At 53.5% G+C, this 13,791-nt stretch overlaps 1 protein-coding gene across 2 annotated transcripts in view; it reads right to left on the bottom strand.

Moving 5' to 3' along the window:
• Positions 1–6,129: 6,129 nt before the first annotated feature.
• The window catches only part of GALNT16 (polypeptide N-acetylgalactosaminyltransferase 16), a 102,668-nt gene continuing 95,006 nt past the window's right edge, over positions 6,130–13,791 (bottom strand). For both annotated transcript variants that reach the window (XM_070377659.1, XM_005905740.3), the window contains exons 14-16: positions 12,079–12,220; positions 11,152–11,274; positions 6,130–8,258 (exon numbers count right to left, since the gene is read on the bottom strand). In XM_070377659.1, coding sequence (XP_070233760.1) covers positions 8,121–8,258; positions 11,152–11,274; positions 12,079–12,220 — 403 coding nt within the window. In that variant the 3' untranslated portion in view covers positions 6,130–8,120. The remainder of the gene's footprint in view (positions 8,259–11,151; positions 11,275–12,078; positions 12,221–13,791) is intronic.

Raw genomic sequence — 13,791 nt, forward strand, 5'->3', positions numbered from 1 at the left:
AAGAAATAACCGGGATGGACACACTTGGTTATAAATTTAAAATAAGCCCAGCTGCTTGATGAGCATACAAAGACCCAGGTGCCTGGTGAAAACTGTGGATGAACCTACCGGGCTCCGCAAAGAACCAAGTCCTCAGCCCAGCTGGACGAAGCCACAGAGTCTGGTGTGCAAAAGGAGGGGCCGCTTGACCAGGCACAAGACTAGCGTCTAAGGATCAATAATGCAGAACAAAGAACCTTAAGGCCAGGAAAGCACATGGAAGTAGTCCTGGTCAGGATGCAGGGAGACAGCAGACAGTGTATGTAGCAAAGAGCCCTGGCCTGGGGGGGCTAGGTCTCTCAGGGGGGTCTCACCTTCCTGATACTTGGCACCAGGCAGAGCCGTCACCAATTGCCCGTTGCTGCGTCACGGAACGTTGTGTTCTCAGGTCTCCTGAGGCTCCCAGTTTCCTACCTTGTGACTCTGGGTGTCTCAGCCTCTCAATCTGTGTCTACATCTGTAGAAGGTGATAGTAGAGCTAACCCCAGCCCGCCCTACCTCTTTGGTGTCTAAGAATCAGCCATGGAAGGATGCGGGTGTAGGGGGACAAAATTTGGGATCCGGGATAAGACTAAGAGCTTTACAAGGGAGCTTACTTTCCTTAACTGCAAGATGGCAAAACAAAAATACAGAAGTTGGTACAAGGATATGAACTAAAATGTGAAAGGCAATGAAGGGCAGGAAGAAGCCTGGACCCTGGGTCAGACTTCATGAGTTCAAATTCTGGCTCTACCTCTGACTTAGCTGGGTAATCTTGGGCAGGTATGTTAACCTCTCTGGGCTTTAATTTCCTAGTTTGTAAATGGGGTGATAATAAAACACCTACCTGATAGAGTTGTTGTTAGGATTAAAGAAGTTGAAATGTGTGACTCAGTCACTGGTGGATAAGTGATAGTATTGGCTATGGAGGGGCTTCGCTGGTGGCTCAGATGGTAAAGAATCTGCCTGTAATGTGGGAGACCCGGGTTCAGTCCCTGGTTTGGGAAGATCCCTTGGAGAAGGGAATGGCAACCCACTCCAGTATTCTTGCCTGGAGAATTCCTTGAACAGAGGAGCCTGGAGAGCTATCGTCCATGGGGTCACAAAGAGTTGGACATGACTGAGTGACTAACACACACACACACACACACACACACATTGGCTATGAATGTCATCAGTTGGCTGATCCATAAAAAGGACTTAATTGTATAACTCATGGTAAAAAGTATGCCCATCCTGTAGGCTTGGGAGGTGTAGCGCTGATTTCCTGATTAATGAATCTTCTGGAGTAGAAACTCTTCTGTAACCAAGTCAGCCATGTGTGATTGGTACTGGGGAAGAAACTCATAAATCACACAGAGCAAGGTTGGCATGCGGCATCTGGCTCAGCGGCAAGCCATGGCCCAGGCTCGTGCCCACCCACCCTCTGCCCCAGAGTCATCCATCACAGCCCAGAGCTCTGCAGCCTGCTTAGCAGAGGCCAGGCCTGCCGCACACAGTGTCAGCTCTCTGACCCTCGGTGCCAGGTGGTAACCCACGCCCTCCAGGAGGACACCAGGAACCATCTCAGTCATCAAACCAGTGGCTCTCAAACCCGAGTGTGCATGAGAATGCCCCAGGGGCTTGTTAAACTTAGATGGCTGGACGCCACTCCCAGGATTTCTGATTTAATAGGTCTGGGTGGAGTTCAAGAGTCTGCATTTCTAGTAAGTTCCCACACGTTGCAGATGCTGCTGGTCTGTGGGACCACCTGCACTTCTGTGGAACTGAGTTTAAACCTTGCTATTTGTCCTTGGGCAAGTTTCTTCTCCTGACTGAGCCCTCACTGCCTCATCCCTAAAGAGGTCACACCAGAACCTACCTCACAGAAGCGTGGGCACGAAATGAGAAAACTCACGTGGTAGCCCTATTCTGTTCTGGGATCCCAGGAAATGCTCGATCCCAGGAAATGCCCCCCGCGTCCTCCGTGTTTCATTTTGTGGGGCTCAGAGACTAATAAGCAGGAAGCGTGGAGCTGTGAAGATGCCAAGCTTTTAAAGAAAAGTGAGAGAAAAAATGAACAAATACAGATTGGGTGCTTTCTGAATGCAATGTTCTGATTCCTAAATGCAAAAACACCTTATCACTCACAAAAAAACAAGCAAAACCCAGCTATAATCTTTCATTTCATTCATTCAACAAGCCAGCATTTACCGGGAGTCCAAGAACCAGGCTCTGGGATCCGGCTGTGGGAAGTACGAGGCTGAAGCAGACACAGGTCCTATAGTCATGCTTCAATAGAAGAGAGAAGACAAGTCCACCGGCATTAAGGAGGCATAAGGAAGAAGGTGCTCACTGCAGCCAGAGAGGAACATTCAAGATACTGAAGAAACAGTCCAGAGAGATGTTTTCAGGCAGGTGGAAGGTAGGGCAGGTTTCCTTACAGAAGCAGCATTTGTCTGGAAAATGGGTAGCATTTGATCCACGGGGATAAGTAGAGGGTAGAAGGAACACAAAAGTACAAACAGGAGAAGACAAGCTACCATTTCCAGAAACAGGACGCAGGGCAGTTTGGCTGGATTGCAGGGTGAGGGACGGTGGGTGGGAGCTCCCATTTTCTCACTGTGACCTGATTTCACCATAACAACCGCCGACACTCCCACCCCTAGGGAGAACAGGCTCTGGAGAGCAGCGTCCATTGGGGCTAGAGCCATCCTTGACCGGAAGGAGCTCTGCAACTGCCCTAGAGGGCTGGGGGCCTTCAAGCCACGTGGGCCTCAGAGAGCCTCCTGGCTTGCTGACAGCCACTTCTCACCCAGATGGTGGCAGAGGCCCCAGCGAGGCCCCTTGACTCCTCTCCTGGTTCTGGACTCTCCTTCCCAGCTGAGGGCATTTCTCCTTAAGGGGGAGCAGGTTCTGGCTCTGCTCTGGCCCCCAAACCTGGTCTCCACATTCATCCGGCTCCCAGGGAGTCCAAGGGGCCGCGTGCCTTCCCCTTGGCCTCTTCCTCTCGCAGTGAGGTCGAGGGCCAGTGTATTCAGCATGCACAGTCTGCAGCCAGCTGGCCTGACTCTCCCCAGCACGGCTTCCCCACTCCACACTCCCCCCCACTTCAGAGCAGTACAAACTTGATGACCATAGTGTCGCCCAGGGCACCCTTCATCACACAGATGAAACTGGGAGTCAGCAGATCTAGGTGGGAGCCTGGACACAAGCACACTTACAAGCACAGGTGATTCCAGCAGGTTATCTGGATGCACCTTGACAGACAACTTATTTGAAAGAAGAATTGTTGAAAGACAGGTCTGATTTTCAGATTGCTTAAGGGGTCAGAGATAACCAGAACCAGGGAGCAAGACAGCAAGAAGAAATCGAGTCTTTCTGAACACCTGCCCGGTCATTTGTATTCATTCTCTCCATATAAGGATCACTGAATTTTCCAGGCCATCTCTTCCCACCTTTTCCTTGGCCCTCCCCAGACTGAGAAAACTGAGCCCTGGAGGAATAGTCACTGGCTCAAGAAGACGACGACACATCTGTTCGGGTTTAAATGGCTCCCGTAGTTCTATCTAGAATTCTTCTCTGATTACAGCCTGGTCCACAGCATCACCATGCTGCGTGCACTGGGGGAAAAAGTCAAGACCACTGGGTAATTGCCGCTGAGCCTCCTCCGGCTGGCCAGTATGGCCCGCTGGCTTTATCAGGCCTCACCCAGCCCACACTTTACCTGGCCCGAGACAGGTAAAGCCCAGAAGGTCATGTCGGTGTAGAGCCCAGCTACTCAGGAAGCATTATGACTCCCTGGCTCCCAGGCCCCTCTGTGGTGCTCCCATAGCTCCCGCCTCCCCTGTGGTTTTATCATCTAGTGCCTACGTATCTGTCCGGGCTTCCCCGGTGGCTCAGATGGTAAAGAATCCACCTGCAACGCAGGAGACCTGGGTTCAATCCCTGGGTTGGGAAGATCCCCTGGAGAAGGAAATGCAACCCACTCCAATATTCTTGCCTGGAGGATTCCGCGGACAGAGATGCCTGGCAGGCTACAGTCCATAGGGTCGCAGAGAGTCAGACATGACTGAAGAGACAGCACGCACGCATGCCTGTATCTGTCCATCTCCTCTGCTAGAACAACAGTTCTAGAACGCTTCTGTCTTGTTTACATTTGTGTCCTCACCCTTGGCAAAGTGCCTGACATGCAGCGGGCACTCAGAAAATGCTTGTTAATAGCAGCAATAACACACACTTACTAAGCAGTATAAAGGGCCGGGTACTTCGTGGTCATTAAATAAACCAGTCCTCACAAAACCCTCAAGAGCTATGAGTGAACCCATTTCACAGAGGAGGAAACCAAGGCTGGGAGATGAAGTAACTCTTCAGCTAGCTAGTGGCAGACTGGCATGGCTCCAGGCTGACTGGGGTCTCTGGGTCCCCACTCCTGCTACACCCTTCCCAGCTCTCCAAAGCCTCCACCCAGCTCAGCTGCCCGCAGCCCAACTGCCAGGTCAGGACAGAGTGGCCCCTCCCTGCTCCACCGCAAGGTCTTTGCTAAGAGCCTGACGGTGAAGACCTTTTAAGATGAGAGAAGCTGCCTGGGTCCCCCCCTTTCCTGTTCTGAGGAGGAAAGAGACCGTCGCAGGGGACTGAGAAATACCACAGACACTGAGAACATTCACCAGGATAAAGTTGTGGACACCGTGAACTCCTGCCCTTCCTCTCCAGGTCTCCTTTCCTGTTTCTTTGGTGGGAAGAGGACCACACCCCACTGGAAACCATCCTCCGCAGGCCTGAGGGCGCCAGACCCATGGGAGGACGGAGATGTTGCCTGGGTGATATTCTCCTAGCGGTGAGCGGAGATACCCATCCGGGGGGAGCCAGGAGTCTCTCCAAGAGAAGCCTTTGTGAAGGCAAGTCACAGAGGCCAGGGACGGAGAACCCCTTGCTGCTGGCCCCACGCAGACTCCCCTCCCCGCCTCCCCTCCCTGGGTGCTCTGGAAGACTCCTCTTTTCTGATGGGTTGGGGTTACATAAGGCCCAAGGCTGTTCGTGGTTAATGGCCAGCCCCGGGGCTTTACTGAATCCTCCAGAGGCTGGTTAACAGCAGACAGCCTTAGTTCCCAGGGGAAAAAAAGAGAAGGGTGAGAGAGAGAATGGGGTGAGAGAGAGAACGGGCCTCTGGAGAGGCTTAGAGGAGAGCAAGAGAGAGCACCGCTCAGGAGAAGCCAGCACCAGAGCCCTTCAAGGGTGGGAGTGAAACTAGACCCAAATGGAAGGAACACTGACTCAGCCAGGCCGGGAGGGTGGCCCGAGAAGGCGACAGGCCGTGGGCTAAGCTCCTTGAGAGGACGAGGGACAGACGGACTCTGCAGCCACGTCGTGTGCTTGGAACCGTCACCAGCCAGAGCTTTGCTCCGGGCCCATCGGGGCTGGTGGTCAGTTCTGGAGAATCCCAAATGAGCCACCCTGAGACCAGGTCGGGGTGGGGGTGAGAATGACTGTGTCCGGGGAGGCTTAGTCACGTGCTGGCCTGCCCACTACAGTTGATCTGTGCGCCGAGGCCGTGCTTATTTTCACCTGAGTAGGTTCAGTTTCTGATCACAGAAATGGTGGGGGCTTTCCATTGGTTTCTATGGAAACATTAGACAGAGCATCTGCTACCCAAGCAAACAAGGCTAGGGTGTAAGACTCATGCTGGAATGACTCGCTGTTCTTACTTAGGAAAATTGCCCCACCTGCATTTTTACTGCTGCCTTCTTGTGTGGCAGGGGAGAGGAAGGGCAGTTCAGAGGGACCAGCTGGCACCTAAGGAAGGAGAGAGGGCTGGAGAAACCGAAAGACAAGCATTCAGAGAAGCCCCTTGGTTTCCACTTTGAAGCCCCAAAGTAGGGTCCCAGGATGAGGTCACAAGAGCCTGGGCTCCCGTCCCAGTTGCCCCATCTCCTGGCTTCCCCCAGGGCGGCCAGCCTGTTGTCCAGGAGTCCCTGAGGTCCCACGGAGGGGGACGTAGGTGGAGGAGCAAGCTACCAAGTGCAGGAGGAGGTGAGAGTTGAGCATGCTCAGTTTTCTGGAATACAGGGCGGGAGGGAGATGCTGAAGAGCCTGGCTCTGGAATCAGAAAGGAAGGCACTGGTGCACATGCCCATGTGAGAAGTGGTTTTATTCCAGGTGTTTTTCATAAAGACGAGGTCCTCAGGGACAGCGAGTGGCACATGCTTTGGTCAAGAAGAGGAAAAGCAAAAACAGAACAGGGCTGAGTCCCAAAGGAGGCTGACAGGTGCTGAGCCCGGTCCAATCACAGGGAAGGAAGGGGCCCTCTGAAAGGCTGAATGGCAGTCCTCTTACTTTCAGTAAGAGAGGCCCGAGATTCCCGTCCCAAAGGCCCACGCTACCTGCCGGGGTAGACACACACACAAGGGAGATGGCGATGGATAAACATCTCACAGAGGATGGCAAAAGTGTGGCTCTGGGGGCCAAGGGCTCCTCGCTGTGAGCGCAGGGGGTGCAGGCTGAGGCCCAGGAGCACTGCGGAGAGCCAGGAGGTGAAAGGAAACCACTGAGAGCCCTCCAGGGTGGGTGTGGCAGACCACAGCCCAAGGCTGTGCAGAGGGAGCGGGGCCAAAGCAGTTGAGGCACACTAGGGAAGGGGAGGGGTGCGGCAGCTCCAATCCAGAAAAAGCCAGACCCTCCAGGGACCAGAGGCCTCTGTATGAACCTGGGACAGTCCATGGATCCTCTCCCCAGGACAGTACATATATGCACACACATGCAGTATTTGGGGGACCATTTCAGGAGATTCCTGGGCCCTCCAGAATCTATCAACTCCTTAGGCATTCCAGGCTGATTTGCTTTGGGTAGGAGACAACCCCCACCGCCGCCCCCCGCAGGAATCCTGGTATCACCAGACTTTTGCCTAAGATCACTTGGCCTAAGCCAGTGGGGCGGGGGAAGAGGAATGTTGGAAATATTAATAGCAGAAGCGGTTCCAAGACCAGGCCCTGGGGGAGGGGGAGAGAGGCCCAGTGGGTGTGAGAAGGAACTGGGAACTCTGTACAAACTGGGGCCGCCAGCCAGCCTGCTGGCCGCTGCAGTAGCCGAGCCCCAAGGGCCTCCCTCTGGCAGTGGGGAGTCCAGCCTGGACGACTTAGTCCTCATGGTTTACCGATGCTCCCCGTTCTTACCGCCCTGCGCCCCGACCCCATAATGATGCTGTATTTACAGAGGCAAGGGCTTTAGAGAAGGCAGGAGTCAAAAACTAGCAGGAAGGACGGGGCTGCTCAGTGGTGCCTGTCCTTATGGGGGTCCACCCGGTGTGCCCAGGCAGGGGCTCCGGGAACCCGCTGGTCTTTAAGGCCCAAGGGAGAGGTCTGGTCTTGACACATATCCAAACAGAAGTGGGATCCGTTTAATAAACTGGGTCCCAAGGCTGCCCCTGGAGGTGCTCCTGCAGCGCCCTGCTGAGAACGTGGGAAGCAGAGCGCGGGACTGGAGGCACTGGGCCCTGGGAGGAACTAGGCCCCCGGGCGAGACCAATTCTTTTCCATGCTTTGCAGCTTTTCTGTTCCCGTCTTTCTGCAGCTCACCCATCCTTGGCCCTGGCTCCCATCCCTCCCGCACCCAACCCAGCGCCTGCCTGGGACAGACCCCTGAGCGGCTCACTTCTTCCTGTTCCCCACCTGCCCACAGGCTGCCCCTCCCTCTGCCTTCCGCCTGCCTCCTGTCCACGGCTGCCTACGCTCTCCTCTTGTGCCCGACTCCACAGGCAGGCCCCCGGGGCCCAGCAAGACTCGGGGGAAATGCAGTCCTCCTTTTCCCCAGCCCACGAGGAGAGGCCCCAAACCACTGTCCAGGCCTTGGGAGGGTGAAGGGCAGTAACAAAGGGCCAGGCTGCCCAGTCTCAGTCCAGTTATCCCCAGGCAAGGCCAGGTGGTGGCCAGGACAGCAAGCAGGGCATTCCCCCTGCGTCCTCCCCGTCCAAGCTTTGCAGCATCGTGTGTCGTGGCAGCGGTGTTGGCTGATGATTCCGGCAGAAATGTGACGAGATGGAGACGGCCCGCTTTATACTCCCCCACCCCAACCCCCTTCCGGTCCCAAAGTCTCATGCAAAAGGTACAGGAGGCCGGGGGCTACGGTCATGTGTGCGGCAACAGCTGCCACTGCTGGGCTGGGATGTCGGCCTGGCACTTGCTGGTCACCAGCTGGGCGGGCTTGGCCTCCAGGCAGAGGCCGCTGACTGAATGCTGGATGAAAGAGGCTTTTCTCCTCCATCTCTGAGGGGAGAGGCAGAAAAGGGGCGGGGGAGAGAAAAACAAGGATTAATAATAATAATAACATCCGTACCCGCACTACACATGGGTGTAAATGGCCCTAGGACACAGTCCCATTTAAATAGTCTGTGTCCTTTGCACTAAAGACAAGAGGCACTGCACCCCACATACAAGCTTTAAACCCAGCCCTCCTGATGTGTTCTTGCTTCCATAGGTTGGCATGAAGTTACTGTCTAGTCAGAGGTCCACGGGCTGAATGGAATCCAGAGGTGGATTTTGTTTGGCCTGCACAGCGCTTATCTAAAGTTTGGCTTAGTCGTCACATAGAAATCTGCCTTTCCAGCTTCCCTTTAGACACAGGCACAGTCTCTTTGGTTGCAGCTGAAGATCTGCTGCAGGTGGGGTCCTAGTTTCTGGGTGGGAGGGGCCAGGTACTTGCTGGAGCCACAGTTAGAAGGGAGATGAGCAGCCCCAGTTGCAGGGGGACACAGCGTGGGCAGAGAAGGGAACCATCTGGGAGGTGGAGACAAGGCAGAAGGCGTGGGGGCGGAGCTGCAGGGTCTGGATTTCCCCTAGGAGTGCGGGCTGGGGGATACAGATCGCTGAGAACCAGTCTTTCTTGCCCATGTGGTCACAGTAGAGAGGGATTCCTGGCTTCAAGATCCTGGGCAGTGGGCAGGACAGGGCCTTTGGTCCCTCTGGAACTCACAGCATCCTACTGCCTGTGGTCTTCTAGTCTCTGACCCCCTGGGAGGGGCTGGCCACATTCCCCGGCTGGCGCTGCTGGGCCATGCCATTCTTTCATCCATCTTTCATCTAGTTTTGTTCTATGAAGAATGAATGTAAAGACTGAATCGATCAGTCATGAGGAAGTGCTCCCCAAATCATGTGATTCTCATTTCCTGTTGGTGCCATCAGACAGTCTTGGGGTCCCTCCCCCAGAGTCTCCTGGTCACTAGGTTCTAGCCTGGCCAGAGAAAAAATACCATCTCATGGTGCCCTTCCATCGCCACAGTCTCAGTTCTTGTAGATTCCCTACAAGGGACAGCAGGGAGGGAGCCCTTCATTTCATCAGTGAGGAGATGGAAACTCAGAGAGGTGAAGAGAATGACACCACTCTACACAGGTATCTCTCCCACAACTGATACCCAGGTGGCCTCGGAAACGGGGTCAACAGAGGACTAGGAACGGAGGCCCAGACTTGAGAAGTCACTGGTAGTGGGAGAGTTGCTCACCCTTGTCCTCTGGAAGAGGGGCTCCGCTGTTGGGGGCCCTGTAGGACCTGCAGGGCAGAAGGAATGTGGCCAAAGAGATTCCTAGGAGTCCTGGTCAGCATGAAGGGGAACACAGAGAGGGGTGGCTGCCCTCAGAGCTACTGCCTTGACTTTGGCCTCAGCAAGGAGCAGGTGGGAGTGGGCTCAAGGCTTGACTCTCACAGAAGCCAGCACCCTAGGTGAAGGGGACCCTGGAGACACACATCCCTGCAGGGGCAGTGAAGGAAGGGGCTGGCAGGATGTGCTGCAGTGTCCCAGCCAGCGAGCAGACCATGGCGCCCAAGCCTCTCTCTCTCTCATACACACACACACACACACATGCACACACACACACACGGAGGCTGGAGGGAGAGGAAGGATCTGGTTGCTTTTCCAGAATGAAATAGCAAACTGCCAGTCATCCCTAAAGAAAGAACTGACCCATGCAATCGAAAAGGGGGAGATAAGAAAACGCTGGCAGCTGACTGAGAGGCCAGGCGCCCTCCTGCCCCTGCAATGCCCTGCAAGCTGGCCAGGATCAGGCACAGTGAGGGCTATCGAGAAGGGGTGGGCAGAGGAGGGGCTGAAGCAGAACTCTTGCCTTCTGGTCCATTCCCGGGCAGATGAGCAGCCCTCCCAGCCAGGAATGGAGCAGGGCTGACTCTGTCGTCGGCTGCTGTGTGCCCTGAGCAAGTGACTGCATCTCTCTGAGCATCTGTTTCTTCCTCAACAGGCGAGCCTGATCTGTCTCCCAGGATTAGTGAAAACAGGGCAAGTGAAAGTTTGACAAGAGGAAAAGGCAGTGTTCACAGGATACTGGCATGCCAGCTTGGAAAGCACCATGGTTGGGTCTCAGTTTCCCCAACCAGCCATCAGTCAGGAGATACTTACTGAACACCTACTATGTGCTGGGGCAGGACTGTGGCCTTAGGAGTCACACTGGGTTTGAATCTCAGCTCCACCCCTTCACAGCGGTGTGATCTGATACATTTCTTAAACTCAAGGAGCTTCAGTTTTTCACTTTTAAAATGGGGTTAGTACTAGGGCCTGGGGCTTCCAGGTGGTGCTAAAGGAAAGAACTTGCCTGCCAATGCGGGAGACATAAGAGGTGCAGATTTGATCTCTGGGTTGGAGAGATCCCCAGGAGGAGGGCATGGCAACCCACTCTAGTATTCTTGCCTGGAGAATCCCATGGACAGAGGAACCTGGCGGGCTACAGTCCACGGGGTCGCAAAGAGTCAGACATGACTGAAGCGACTTAGCACGCACGCATGCACACACTAAGGGCCAGATTGCTGGGCTGCTGGGAGGATTAGATGAGATGATCTACGTAAAACCCCTGGCACAGGTTCTCAATAAAACCTCACATTTGTTTTGGCTGTACTGGTTGTCAGGGACTAGGGATACAGTGTTGACAAGATAAAAATAGTGAGCCCGCATGGAGCTCACAGGATGCGGGATGGACATTTAACAACTGTTTACCCAAAGTACTTCCTCATGAGGAAAACAACAGACTTGCCTGGATACTGGCTTAGGCATCCCCAGTCCTCACTCTGGAGGGCTTATTTGAATCTATATGTCACACCTTCACTATGTTCCCCTGGGTTGCTGGTCAACCTGTGCCTGGGGGCAAGGAGGCTTACCTGCCTGCCTTCTCTTGGGTTGCACGCCTGCAGTACGACCAGGGATCCTGGGGAGACAGAGGTGGAGGTGGCAGCGAGGCACTTCCCCTGCTGCTGGATGAGATGGTCAGTGAAGAGCCACGCCTGCAAGACAAGGAGCAGAAAGTGGAAGTGAAGTCGCTCAGTCGTGTCTGACTCTGCGACCCCGTGGACTGTGGCCTACCAGGCTCCTCTGTCCATGGGATTCTCTAGGCAAGAATACTGGAGTGGGCTGCCCGAGCCAAAAAATACAGCAATGAATGGATAGATGGGTAGATAGATGATAAAGCAAATACACTGTGTATTTTGGTAGAATTTTCTACAAATACTAGGGATGGGTGGATGGCTAATCACTGTACAATTCTTTCAACTTTTCTATATGTTTGAACTTTTTCATAATAAAATATTGGGATGGAGAAGCTTATCTGGAGCCAGCCAGAGGATGTATGAAAGGATGCTCAAGGAATGGGAAGAAAGATAGGACATGGGAGCAGGGCAGCTGGGGTCAGGTCCGTGCCGGGGGTCTCCACGACCTGTTCTAGTTTGACGTGAGTGCATCAACTCTCATATGTTGGACACGTGTTCACAGGAGTCCTGGACACTCTGATGCCTGTCTGTGCAGGCTGCCCACAGCTGCATCTGGGGAGAGTACTGGGTTCTGTTTGGGTGGCATTTCTGCCCCTGCAAGCAGAAAGCAGGTGGTGCTCAGGGGGCAACTGTGTGACAGGCTACAACGTGGGTGGAGTGTGGCAGGAGCAGACCCAAGGAGCAGAGTGTGAGGGGGCAGCTTGCAGGGTCCTTGGAAAAGTGGGTTTGTGGAAGGTGTAGACAAGAGAGAGGATGAGACTGGGCAGATGGAGGCCCCTAAGCCTTCTCCTGGGCCTGACCCGGAGGTCCCAAGCAACGTACCTGGGCCGCTGGGGGGTTCTTGGCAGACCCTCTGCAGATCCCCATTCCGAGCTGGAAGTTACCAGCTGTGTCCTGGCCCTGGGATTCTAAACAATTAGTCCCCTGCTTAATGATGCCCGGGAGCACTTCCTTCACGGGGACACTGAAAGAAAAGGCAGTGATCAGGCTTGGCCTCTGCCCTTCCCGGAGTAACCCATGCTTACCCAGAGAGCAGGGCCCAGGCAATCCCAGGGCACCCAGGTCTCCATGGGGAGGGACACTGAGAGGCAGGCCTGGCAGCAGGGTAAGGTGAGCAGGGGACGGTGAGGGAGCAGGGGTCCCCCTGGGAACACTGGGCCTTTCCCCCCCTGGGTTCTGGGCAGCTCTGGGAGCCCCAGGGACTGCCCTTCAGACCAGGCCTGAGAGGAGCTGGTGGGAGAGAGCTCAAACCAGAAGCCAGAGCTCCCCAGTCCTGAAAGAGGAAAGGCTGAGACTCAGATGTGGGCTCAGTGGGCAATCTCGAGAGGATAGGAAGGAGTTGCTTTGAAGAGGCAAATGTAAAATATACAAATATAAAGATGTGTTCAGTCTGACTAATAACTAAGGAAATATGTATTAAAGAGTTACCATTGTTTGTTTGCCATATATGTATATTTATTTATTTATTTTGGTTTTTTTTTTTTATTTTATTTTTAACTTTCCATATTGTATTGGTTTTTGCCATATATCAACATGAATCCACCACAGGTATATTTATTTATTTTAAAAATATTTATTTATTTGGCCATTCTGAGTCCTGGTTGTAGCCTGCAGGATCTTTGAGCTTTGTTGTAGCCTGCAGGATCTTCAATTACAGCATGCAGTCTCTTATTTGCAGTTTGTAGAATCTAGTTCCCTGACTAGGGATTGAACCCAGGCCCCCTGCACTGGGAGCATGGAGTCTTAGCCACTGGACCACCAGGGAAATTTCTATATATTTATATACATAAAATATTTAAGTGTATATATATAAGTGAAAGTGTTAGTTGTTCAGTTGTGTCCGATTTTTTTGACCCCATGGACTGTAGCCCACTAGGCTCCTCTGTCCATGGGATTTCCCAGGCAAGAAAACTGGAGTGAGTTGCCATTTCCTTCTCCAGGGGATCTTCCTGACCCAGGGATCGAACCTGGGTCTCTCGAATTGCAGGCAGATTCTTTACCATCTGAGTCACCAGGGAAGACCATATAATATATAAACAATATACAAATTATACATTTAAGTGTATGTGTGTATATATGCATATATACATATATGTTAAATATTACTACCTAGTGTTGGCAATGGCTTGGGATTGGATCTTTTCATATCCCACAGATGGGAGCATAAACTGGCCCACCTTTTCTAGAGGACAGTGTGGTACTATGTATCAAAGGCCTTAAAAGTGTGCATACTGCTGCCGCTGCTGCTAAGTCGCTTCAGTTGTGTCCGACTCTGTGTGACCCCATAGACGGCAGCCCACCAGGCTCCCCCATCCCTGGGATTCTCAAGGCAAGAACACTAGAGTGGGTTGCGGGGAGCGAGCTCTGCCCCTGGCAAAGGTCATGAGGAAGGAGGCTTGGCATACGCAAAGGCGGGATCAAGCCTCAGGAGTCTCCCTGGAAATTCTTGAGCAATCTACCCCCAAAACCAGAGTCTGCCTACTTTCTGCTTTGTGCTTTCACCTACACCTCCGACTTTACGGGGGGCTGTCCCCC

This window comes from Bos mutus, chromosome 10 (genome assembly GCF_027580195.1).
Source record: "Bos mutus isolate GX-2022 chromosome 10, NWIPB_WYAK_1.1, whole genome shotgun sequence".
Taxonomy (NCBI): domain Eukaryota; kingdom Metazoa; phylum Chordata; class Mammalia; order Artiodactyla; family Bovidae; genus Bos; species Bos mutus.